The sequence below is a fragment of the Epinephelus fuscoguttatus genome, linkage group LG10 (genome assembly GCF_011397635.1).
Source record: "Epinephelus fuscoguttatus linkage group LG10, E.fuscoguttatus.final_Chr_v1".
NCBI lineage: Eukaryota > Metazoa > Chordata > Actinopteri > Perciformes > Serranidae > Epinephelus > Epinephelus fuscoguttatus.
In genome coordinates, this window is record NC_064761.1 from 45383197 (window position 1) to 45395714 (window position 12518).

The window sequence follows — 12518 nt, forward strand, 5'->3', positions numbered from 1 at the left end:
ACAGGGGCAGAGACAGAGACAGAGACAGGGGCAGGGACAGAGACAGAGACAGGGGCAGAGACAGAGACAGAGACAGAGACAGGGGCAGGGACAGAGACAGAGACAGGGGCAGAGACAGAGACAGAGACAGGGGCAGGGGCAGGGACAGAGACAGGGACAGGGGCAGGGACAGGGACAGAGACAGAGACAGGGGCAGAGACAGAGACAGGGGCAGGGACAGAGACAGAGACAGGGACAGGGGCAGAGACAGAGACAGAGACAGGGGCAGGGACAGAGACAGGGACAGGGGCAGGGGCAGGGACAGGGACAGAGACAGAGACAGAGACAGAGACAGGGGCAGAGACAGAGACAGGGGCAGGGACAGAGACAGAGACAGGGGCAGGGACAGAGACAGAGACAGAGACAGGGGCAGAGACAGAGACAGAGACAGAGGCAGGGGCAGAGACAGAGACAGAGACAGGGGCAGGGACAGAGACAGGGGCAGGGACAGAGACAGAGACAGAGACAGAGACAGGGGCAGAGACAGAGACAGGGGCAGGGGCAGAGACAGGGGCAGGGGCAGAGACAGAGACAGAGACAGGGGCAGAGACAGAGACAGGGGCAGGGACAGAGACAGGGACAGAGACAGAGACAGAGACAGAGACAGGGGCAGGGACAGAGACAGAGACAGAGACAGAGACAGAGGCAGAGACAGAGACAGAGACAGAGACAGGGGCAGAGACAGAGACAGGGGCAGGGACAGAGACAGAGACAGAGACAGGGGCAGAGACAGAGACAGAGACAGGGGCAGGGACAGAGACAGAGACAGGGGCAGAGACAGAGACAGAGACAGGGGCAGAGACAGAGACAGAGACAGGGGCAGGGACAGAGACAGGGGCAGGGGCAGAGACAGAGACAGAGACAGGGGCAGGGACAGAGACAGAGACAGAGACAGGGACAGAGACAGAGACAGAGACAGGGGCAGGGGCAGGGACAGAGACAGGGACAGGGGCAGGGACAGGGACAGAGACAGAGACAGGGGCAGAGACAGAGACAGGGGCAGGGACAGAGACAGAGACAGGGACAGGGGCAGAGACAGAGACAGAGACAGGGGCAGGGACAGAGACAGGGACAGGGGCAGGGACAGAGACAGAGACAGAGACAGGGACAGGGACAGAGACAGGGGCAGGGACAGAGACAGAGACAGGGGCAGGGACAGAGACAGAGACAGAGACAGGGGCAGAGACAGAGACAGAGACAGAGGCAGGGGCAGAGACAGAGACAGAGACAGGGGCAGGGACAGAGACAGGGGCAGGGACAGAGACAGAGACAGAGACAGAGACAGGGGCAGAGACAGAGACAGGGGCAGGGACAGGGACAGGGACAGGGACAGAGGCAGGGGCAGGGGCAGAGACAGAGACAGAGGCAGGGACAGGGACAGAGACAGAGACAGGGGCAGGGACAGGGACAGAGACAGAGACAGGGGCAGGGGCAGGGACAGAGACAGAGACAGAGACAGAGGCAGAGACAGAGACAGAGACAGGGGCAGAGACAGAGACAGGGGCAGGGACAGAGACAGAGACAGAGACAGGGGCAGAGACAGAGACAGAGACAGGGGCAGGGACAGAGACAGAGACAGAGACAGGGGCAGAGACAGAGACAGAGACAGGGGCAGAGACAGAGACAGAGACAGGGGCAGGGACAGAGACAGGGGCAGAGACAGAGACAGAGACAGGGGCAGAGACAGAGACAGAGGCAGGGGCAGAGACAGAGACAGAGACAGGGGCAGAGACAGAGACAGAGACAGGGGCAGGGACAGAGACAGAGACAGAGACAGGGGCAGAGACAGAGACAGAGACAGGGGCAGAGACAGAGACAGAGACAGGGGCAGGGACAGAGACAGAGACAGAGACAGAGACAGAGACAGGGGCAGAGACAGAGACAGAGACAGGGGCAGGGACAGAGACAGAGACAGGGGCAGGGGCAGAGACAGAGACAGAAAGACAGAGACAGGGACAGGGACAGGGACAGGGGCAGAAACAGAGACAGAGACAGGGACAGAGACAGAGACAGAGACAGGGGCAGGGGCAGAGACAGAGACAGGGGCAGGGACAGGGGCAGAGGCAGAGGCAGAGACAGAGACAGGGGCAGAGGCAGGGGCAGAGACAGAGACAGAGACAGAGACAGAGACAGGGACAGGGACAGAGGCAGAGACAGAGACAGGGACAGGGACAGAGGCAGAGGCAGAGAGAGAGACAGGGGCAGAGGCAGGGGCAGAGACAGAGACAGGGGCAGGGACAGGGACAGGGGCAGAGACAGAGACAGAGGCAGAGGCAGAGGCAGAGGCAGGGGCAGAGACGGGGCAGGGACAGGGACAGGGACAGAGACAGAGACAGAGACAGAGACAGAGAGAGAGACAGGGGCAGAGGCAGGGGCAGAGACAGAGACAGGGGCAGGGACAGGGACAGGGGCAGAGACAGAGACAGAGGCAGAGGCAGAGACAGGGGCAGAGACGGGGCAGGGACAGGGACAGGGACAGGGACAGAGACAGAGACAGAGACAGGGACAGAGGCAGAGGCAGGGGCAGGGGCAGGGGCAGGGACAGGGGCAGGGACAGGGACAGGGACAGAGACAGGGGCAGAGACAGAGACAGAGACAGGGACAGGGACAGAGGCAGAGAGAGAGACAGGGGCAGAGGCAGGGGCAGAGACAGAGACAGGGGCAGGGACAGGGACAGGGGCAGAGACAGAGACAGAGGCAGAGGCAGAGGCAGGGGCAGAGACGGGGCAGGGACGGGGACAGGGACAGAGACAGAGACAGAGACAGGGACAGGGGCAGGGGCAGGGACAGGGGCAGGGACAGAGGCAGGGGCAGAGACAGGGACAGGGACAGAGACAGAGACAGAGACAGGGACAGAGGCAGGGGCAGGGACAGAGGCAGGGACAGGGACAGGGACAGAGACAGAGACAGAGACAGAGACAGGGACAGGGACAGAGACAGAGACAGAGACAGGGACAGGGACAGGGACAGAGACAGAGACAGAGACAGAGACAGAGACAGGGACAGGGGCAGGGACAGGGACAGGGACAGAGACAGAGACAGAGACAGGGACAGGGACAGGGACAGGGACAGAGACAGAGACAGAGACAGGGACAGGGACAGAGACAGAGACAGAGACAGAGGCAGAGGCAGAGACAGGGACAGGGACAGGGACAGGGACAGTATGGACACACTGAGACCTGTACTGTAGTTCTGAGGACAGTCTGTGTGTCTCTCACAGTATCAGAGGAGTTCTCTGTGTCAGTTTAATCAGCTGTGTGTCGCTCTGATAAAAGGACGGACTGCTGTGTCCTCCTCTTAACTCCTCTGTCCTCCTCTTAACTCCTCCTCTTAACTCCTCTGTCCTCCTCTTAACTCCTCTGTCCTCCTCTTAACTCCTCCTCTTAACTCCTCTGTCCTCCTCTTAACTCCTCCTCTGTCCTCCTCCTCCTCTGCCCTTCTGACTCCTCTGAAGTCCTCAGACCTCCTCTGTCCTGTATGACAGAGCAGGAGTTGAGTTACAGGTGAGAGGAGGAATAAGGAGACATGAGGTCTGAGTGTTTCAGCCTTCAGGGAGGAAGGGGAGGAGGTGATGAAGAGGAGGAGGTGTAGTTCTCTCCACTGTGTGACGATGACGATGGTGATGAAGAAGGTGTGTTCCTCAGATCAGCAGCAGCTTCATGTTAGTGAAGTTAATGTGAAACATGTAAACACCACAAACATCCAAAGGTTATTGAGCAACAGGTAAACAGGAAGTGGTTCATCAGGCAGGACGAACGTCAGCAGTTAGTGCCGACAGTATCCAAATTCTGCGTGTTGTTAGAATACCAGGTGATGTCACACACACAGGTAAACATGCTCCTGTCACAACTTTATTAGAACCTGCACATTTACCAAACACAGTAAAGTTAATCAGTTTGAACATGTTGTCTTTGAGTGAATGAGCACAGACCTGAGGACCAAAATGCATCAAAGTTCATCACAGAGACTGACGTGTGATTCAGCCTGACTTCATGTGAAGAGAGCAAATCTCTGCTAGCTGCTAGGCTAATTTATACAATGTAAAATGCCATAGGCTTCTGCTAATAATGTTAGCATGTTGTATTTGTGGGAAAATGTGTTCCGATAAAGACAAACTGTGTGTTCGTCTGAGAATGCTGCGAGTTATAGTGAAGCTGATTTGTGTTTGAAACTGTCTCTATTAAGCCATGTTTACTGTGTGTTTAATGTGTTTAATGTATGTTTAATGTGTGTTCACTGTGTTTAATGTGTGTTCACTGTGTTTACTGTGTGTTTAATGTGTGTTTAATGTTTTTAATGTGTGTTTAAAAATGGGATTAATCACGATTAGAGTGTTTTGGGGTTTTTTCAGTTGAATATGAGTCCAACAGGATTTATGAATCACTCCGTCCTGATTTAACAGCATCTGATCAGAGTTATAGATCAACATTCAGGTGAAAATGGAAGCTTTAGTGAACAGACGTCACGATGACGAGGTGAAAACCATGACTGACACCTGGTCATGTGACGTCTGTGTCTGTCAGCAGTCAGACGAGTTAAAGGAACAGCGTGAGATCACAAACACACCGGATGATGATTTTAGACAAGAGAACAAAGTGCCTCTGTTAAAGGAACAGTCCCACACTGAGAGGTGATGGAGCCATGCTAGCTGTTTCCATCTGTTTCCAGTCTTTATGCTAAGCTAGGCTAACCAGCTACTAGCTGTAGCTTCATGTCTGTGTCAACATGCTGTAATGTTTTCATCCTCTGACAGAGGTAAACAACTCATTGACTCCTCATTGTTATTTATTGATAAATAATCACCAGCTGCATCCAGTGTGTCGATGATGTCAGAACAGAGAGAGCCAATCAGCAGAGAGGGGCGGGTTGAGCTGCTGCTGTGTCAGAGGACTTACAGGTATGGACCGGCTGAGGTAGCGTCCTGACGGGCCCTTCAGAGCACTGTAGGGCCCCGGGCCCCTGGGAGGTCCTGGCCTGCCGGCGTACACGCCTTCATTGTTGTTGACCTCGTGCTGCACGCTGCGAGGGCCGTTACCATAGCGACACAGGGAGGGGGGGGCTAGGGGGGAGGGGGAGGGGCCGAGAGACACAGAGGAAGAAGGGGAGGAGGAGGAGGGAGGAAGAGAGGAGTACGGAGCGTTTTTGTCCTCCTCAACGTTGGCGGCGTAAAGATCACTGAGAGAGCTGGCCAAGCGAGAGCTGCAGACACAAACACACAATGTGACACACACACACACACACACACACACACACACACACACACACACACACACACAACATACACATAAAACACACACAACACAAAGACGAGGGCCAACAGTGCCAGACACATCCCCACAACCAGGGTGACAAACCTCACTGACGGCCGACCAGTCAGAGTCTTAACATCAACATGAACTTCTCATGGACGCGAGGCTCGTGACAGCGTGAGGTGTAAACATCAATGGTGTCTTCCTCAGCTGAGCTGTAACGTTAGCTAGCTCAGTCATGCTAGGTGAGCTAACAGGAGATGCACGCTTCCTTCTGCACAGTGACACGGTTGGCGGGTGTAGTTTGGTCGAAGGAAAATAGTTCCTACATCTAAGCGCTCAAGACAAGGTCTGTGGATTCTGCTGAGTGAGCGGGTCAGAGACACTGATGCAGGGATGACACTGAGGAGAAGACGGACGTCTCTACGGCCGACATGTCCAACACTCAGTGACTCACAGAAACTATCTACACTGAAACACAGCTCTACAGGTGGAAGATTACAGAGCTCTGAGTCTCTGGTGAACTGTCACTTCACAGGAAACAGGTTAGAGTACTCTGATGTTAAAATGCGAACAGGCTGACAGGTCTGAACCAGAGTCCTGCACCAGGTCAGGTACCTGACAGGTGACAGCTGTGTAACAGGTAAAAATATGTCAGGTAAACTGACAGGCGGGCAGCAGGTGAGAACAAAAATCTATGTTTTATTTTTCAGAATGAACCAAAGTAAAAAGATGTGCAGTAATATTCTGACAGTTGCTTTTATTTTGAAAGTCAGTGACTCAAGTGTAACCTTTGACCCCGTGGTCACATTGGTCACCGACGTGGAGGACTCCAGCCATGAAACTTTGCAGCCCGAGGATGAGGTGGCAGCCTACATGGAGTTGGGATCCTTTGGAGGTTTGATGGTGGTGGAAGGAGCATGCTAACATGTTTCCTAACCTGGCAGTGATTGAATGTTTTCACCATCCAGTCAAAGACACGTCCAATTCAAGAACGGAGAACCAGCTTCATGTGAGGGACTGGAGCCTGTTATTAACGGGTGCAGCTTTGATTGAGACATGATGACAGGCCAGTTCTGGTACTGAGCCTTATGTGTAAGGGCGGGTGATGGTTTCCAAAAATGGACCCCTGCAGGACTCTGGTTTGTGCTACAGACTGTGTATCAGTACTATAAGAAACTTGTACTAGTACAGCGTGTGTCACTACTAACAAATACCACAGTCTGTTCGTATCAACAGATAAAACGAGTTTTAGGTTTAACAGCACCAATGATTACTGATGAGCATTAGTACTGTCAGGTACTACAGTCACTACGTTTACATGCAGCTTGAGAAAATCAAATTATCAGCTCAGTCTAACAGAACCTATCCGTAGCTCCACAAACACACCCAAATAATAATACTGCTGCATGTATCCACTCCGTGCGACTGGAGTCGGACTCGGCGTTCTGCGCATGCACCACTTTTACTTTCACAGGCTTTCACCTTGTAGAAGAAGGAGGTGACGTAGCAGCAGATCAGCATCTCCCGGAAAAACACACAAACAAACACCATGGAGACTGAAGATGCACTTCTGGACCGACGAGGAAACTACAGTCATCTCCGCCATCTAACGGAGCTAAACATATTGAAGTTTATGGATGGAAGGAAAACGCAAAACGCAGATTTATTTTAAAAAGTTTCTGAACAAGAGCAGGAACTAGTTCAATACACATTATATTAAAAAGGCCACAGCACCGCCCATTGAGGCGGAGTCAGATGTACTTGGTCAGAAATTCAGTTTTCTCTTCTGCATGTTTACTCAGACAAGACGAGACGTCCGACTTGACTGATTAGCCGAGCTATGGGCTTAGCTCCACTACTGCGTGCATGTAAACGTACTGAGTGAAGGGAGTCAGGTGAGTCAGACAGGAAGTGGGCGAGAACACTGACCTCCTGATGTTGGCCGCCGTTGATGATGGACTTCTTCCAATCCTCTTGGCGGCAGCAGAAGCAGAGGATGCTGGGAATTTGGAGGACTTGAGGGGGGAGGAGGGGCCCTGACCGACGCCCATCGACAGTCTGAACACAGTGACACAAATCGATACATGTATTGATCTGAATTTGATCAGATTGACTTTGTGTCTGAACAATGACCGATCAGTAAAACAACTGATGTAGTAACAGTTTTTCTTCAGTCAACTGATCAAATAACTCATTATGTGTTTGATCAAAATGACGACCGAGTAAAGCTGATTTTCAGTGTTGTTGTGTCCTGTCAGTCCAGACTGAGGGACAGATGGGACAGTTACCTGAGTCTGTCCTGTCAGTCCAGACTGAGGGTTAAATGGGACAGTTACCTGAGTCTGTCCTGTCAGTCCAGACTGAGGGTTAGATGGGACAGTTACCTGAGTCTGTCCTGTCAGTCCAGACTGAGGGACAGATGGGACAGTTACCTGAGTCTGTCCTGTCAGTCCAGACTGAGGGTTAGATGGGACAGTTACCTGAGTCTGTCCTGTCAGTCCAGACTGAGGGACAGATGGGACAGTTAGAGTCTGTCCTGTCAGTCCAGACTGAGGGACAGATGGGACAGTTACCTGAGTCTGTCCTGTCAGTCCAGACTGAAGGACAGATGGGACAGTTAGAGTCTGTCCTGTCAGTCAGGACTGAGGGACAGATGGGACAGTTACCTGAGTCTGTCCTGTCAGTCCAGACTGAGGGTTAAATGGGACAGGTACCTGAGTCTGTCCTGTCAGTCCAGACTGAGGGTTAGATGGGACAGTTAGAGTCTGTCCTGTCAGTCCAGACTGAGGGACAGATGGGACAGTTACCTGAGTCTGTCCTGTCAGTCCAGACTGAGGGACAGATGGGACAGTTACCTGAGTCTGTCCTGTCAGTCCAGACTGAGGGACAGATGGGACAGTTACCTGAGTCTGTCCTGTCAGTCCAGACTGAGGGTTAGATGGGATAGTTAGAGTCTGTCCTGTCAGTCCAGACTGAGGGACAGATGGGACAGTTAGAGTCTGTCCTGTCAGTCCAGACTGAGGGACAGATGGGACAGTTACCTGAGTCTGTCCTGTCAGTCCAGACTGAAGGACAGATGGGACAGTTAGAGTCTGTCCTGTCAGTCAGGACTGAAGGACAGATGGGACAGTTAGAGTCTGTCCTGTCAGTCCAGACTGAGGGACAGATGGGACAGTTACCTGAGTCTGTCCTGTCAGTCCAGACTGAAGGACAGATGGGACAGTTAGAGTCTGTCCTGTCAGTCAGGACTGAGGGACAGATGGGACAGTTACCTGAGTCTGTCCTGTCAGTCCAGACTGAGGGTTAAATGGGACAGTTACCTGAGTCTGTCCTGTCAGTCCAGACTGAGGGTTAGATGGGACAGTTAGAGTCTGTCCTGTCAGTCCAGACTGAGGGACAGATGGGACAGTTACCTGAGTCTGTCCTGTCAGTCCAGACTGAGGGACAGATGGGACAGTTACCTGAGTCTGTCCTGTCAGTCCAGACTGAGGGTTAGATGGGACAGTTAGAGTCTGTCCTGTCAGTCCAGACTGAGGGTTAGATGGGACAGTTAGAGTCTGTCCTGTCAGTCCAGACTGAGGGTTAGATGGGACAGTTACCTCAGTCTGTCCTGTCAGTCCAGACTGAGGGACAGATGGGACAGTTAGAGTCTGTCCTGACAGTCCAGACTGAGGGTTAGATGGGACAGTTACCTGAGCGGCTGCGAGGCCGACCTGCTGTGCGTCTTCATCTCTTCCACTCTGAAAGAAAAACATCAGGATTCAGACTCCGCCCAAACAAACTCAAATCTTAAATCGATGGGACGACGATAAAACACACGATAAAATAACAATGATACATTTCTGTTATCAGGATCTGACGTGGTACCTGAGAGCTCCGGTGGTGGCTGGGCGGGGGGGGCGCCGGCTCTTTAAGGCTCTCAGTTTGTCTCCCTGAGTCAGCCCTGGTCCGCTGTCCAACGTCTCACTCTGGAGGACAAAACAAATGCATCATGAGACCACCGACATGTCCCAGCTGACAGACTGAATAAAGACTGTTACATGCCGTCTGTCAGTAGTCAGGAAATGACATCATTGTTCCATGTAGACTTCCTGATCAGCCACTAATGACCTTTAACATCACACTTTAGGTCCCGTTTGTACGTATACAGATGTTTTTGTTAACAGATATTTTCCCTCCGTTTTAAAAAACAGTTCTGTCCACATGTTGTTATTTCACAAAATTTGTCCGTCTACATTTACTGTGCGTTCACACCAACAGCTGCCAGAGCTGCAAAATAACTGAATTCACTCCAGCAGCACTGCTGGTAAAATATCTGTGGCAGCGAAAGCAGCTCACGAGTCAAATTCTGAATATTCGATTATGCTTCTTAATTTAATTTAAAGGAGCCACAAAGCAGGTTCTGGCTGGAGCACAGAAATGTGACTTTGTGCATTTGCCTGAGTACAGATTACAGAGTACAGAGTTTCAGATTCTGGGTCTGTGGAGCTCACTTCATCACAGCTTCACTTTGCTGTGGAGGATAAAGATGACAGGTTAGCTAGCAATCATTAGCTTGAACAAGTCGCAGCCAACAGAGGGAGAGAGGAGCATTGGTGTGTCATCTTTATTCTCCATGACAAAGTGAAGCTGTGATGAAGTGAGCTCCACCGACTCAGAATCAGACCCAGAATCTGAAATACTTCATTGATCCCTGAGGGCACAGTGTCCACAGTGTCTGCTCTGTGACTTGTATTTCTGACATGAAGTTTGAACCTTGTTGAAGGAAACAACCTCTCACTGAGCAGCAGGGTCCTAAACTGATGAATCCATTTCCCACTCAGCGTGTTCATGTTCAGGACGACTAAAGTTCAGAGTTTCATGTGATGCTAATGAGCAGTACTGCAAAGCCTGGCGCCTACAAACAAGCCCAGCAAAAACAGTCTCCAGTGTTTTCCATCTTCGAAACTCAGAAGCTGCCAAAAAATTGGACATCAGACTGAGTGGACATCGACTCAGACACGCCCCTAATCCAACAAACCTGGGAGTGACTCTGGACAGGACACTGTCATTCAAGGAACACCTTAAAGGAACAGCAGCAAAAGTGAAATCCAGAAACAACCTCCTCTGCAAACTTGCAGGTGCAAAATGGGGCGCAGCAGCCCCCACAGTGCGCTCCTCAGCTTTGGCCCTGTCATATTATGCAGCAGAATACTGTGCCCCTGTCTGGTCCAGGTCACCCCACACATACCACGTAGACACCCAACGTAACTCCACTATGTGAATCATAACTGGGATTATTTGTTCAACACCGCTCCCCTGGCTCCACCTATAGGATGCTCCAAAAGGTCAAAGACTCCCCCCATTTACCAATCCATGCCGACATCTTCAGAGGCTACTGCTTGGCTTGAGAATAATGAACAGTAGAAGCTGGAAGTCTATGTGGAACAGTGATGTTGTTTCCTAGCAACTGAAAGACAGTCTGTCTGTGTGTGTGTGTTTATGACCTCGTGTAGACTGTTGCTGTTGTGGGCGGAGTTCAAGCTGAGGTCGTCCATATTGGTGATCAGGTGAGACACCGCCCTCTCCTCCATCTTGGCCTTCTGGGAACGCTGGCTGTCTCCTAGCAACCACAGTGCTGCCTGCTTCCTGTGAACACACACACACACACACACACACACACACACACACACACACACACACCTGTTACAGGTAAAGGCGTTGTTATAACCCACCAATAGACTCTGTCACAGGACGACTGTATTGATGATGTTTGTAGTGTCAGAGACTCAGTGACAGAAACACACTGACTGATCTCTGCTATCATGGTGATTAATCCACTGATGGTTTCAGCTGCTCTCCAAACGGTTTCTCTGTGTCTGCTGACATCCTGACAGACGTTCATACCACGGTTAACATGTCACAATAGCCAGGTCAGAGTCAGAGGTCCAAGTCCTCTTACTGTTTTGTTTTCTTCTTTCTTCTCCGCTGCGCTCTTGAAAGTTAGAGAGTAGACACAAGAGTTGCACACTGTGCCTGACCTTGTGTTTTCCAGGCAATTAAAGACGCAGCATGTGTACAGCCCCTCTCTCTGACATGCAGCCTGACAGAGATATCTAACCTCAGTGACGTCATGTGGTTTATGACATCATCAACCCCAGCCTACCGCCTGTAGTGTCCAGTACATCAGTTCCCAGTGTTACAGTGTGCACTTTATTTACAGAGGACAGCACGTTTATTTTCCAGCTGCCTGAACACAGAGTTCACCTGTCCTGGACCAGTGTTAATGTCACCACCTGTGTCAGGTAATAAAACTCTTTGGTGGACACAAAACAGGTGAGATGTTGTTCATCCAGAGGTCACCTGCAGATGTTTTCCCTCCATCAACCAATCGACTGGCTACAGAGCAGCTACTGTGCCCTTATACTGCAGTACTAGGTCCTCTGACAGAGTCTGGACATGACATGAGTGATGACTCACTCACACACACACACACACACACACACACACACACACACACATACATACACATACACACACACACACACACACTGTACTGTTGTGTTGTTATTCTTTGACATTCGTTAGATGCTGATTGAGGCTTTTACTGCAGCGGGAACAGGAAGTGAGAAGTGCTGTTTCAGCAGTGTGTCTGTTGGACGATCAGCTGACACTCTGCAGGTTCCTGCTGCTCAACACACGTTAAACTACACAACATGTCGTCAGCTGATGATGAAGGTCATCATCTGTGTCACTGCTTCATTAACGAGCCTGAGATCTGTCCAGTCAATCAGAATCAGCTGATCACTGCAGTTATTGATCGTCCTCTGAGGTCACTACAACACTGAGAGAAGAAGAAGAAACAATCTGTGACTCACTCTTCCAGGAAATTCTGCTGCGGACCAATCACAGAGCCCGGTCTGCAGATCCTGATCCAGGCGATGGCCTCACCTGCCGTGAAGCGGTAATGTTTCATCAGGTAACAGCCAATCAGAGAGCCTGTCCTGCCCAGACCAGCTGACACACACAGACAGACAGACAGGTTGTTAACAGATAAACTGATACAGTATAAGTACATTTACTCAGTTACTGTACTAGAGTATCTGATTTCACTGCAGAGGACAGATTTATTGATTACTGATCTGAATTAAACTGACTATATTAAACGTGTGTAAATGTCTCAGTGAGTCTGATGCCCCCTGCTGGTCAGAGTCACACTCAGTATCAGGTTCCATGTTAGTAACCTTG

The 12518-nt window shown here is 51.1% G+C and overlaps 1 protein-coding gene across 3 annotated transcripts in view; it reads right to left on the reverse strand.

Annotated features, from left to right (window-relative positions):
• cdc14ab (cell division cycle 14Ab) overlaps nucleotides 1-12518 on the reverse strand; it is a 33760-nt gene that overhangs the window by 1841 nt on the left and 19401 nt on the right. The window contains exons 10-15 of one of the 3 annotated variants that reach the window (XM_049587533.1): nucleotides 12149-12287; nucleotides 10778-10919; nucleotides 9159-9259; nucleotides 8984-9031; nucleotides 7221-7349; nucleotides 4935-5238 (exon numbers count right to left, since the gene is read on the reverse strand). In XM_049587533.1, coding sequence (XP_049443490.1) covers nucleotides 4935-5238; nucleotides 7221-7349; nucleotides 8984-9031; nucleotides 9159-9259; nucleotides 10778-10919; nucleotides 12149-12287 — 863 coding nt within the window. The remainder of the gene's footprint in view (nucleotides 1-4934; nucleotides 5239-7220; nucleotides 7350-8983; nucleotides 9032-9158; nucleotides 9260-10777; nucleotides 10920-12148; nucleotides 12288-12518) is intronic. The other 2 variants (XM_049587534.1, XM_049587535.1) reach the window with 2 other exon arrangements.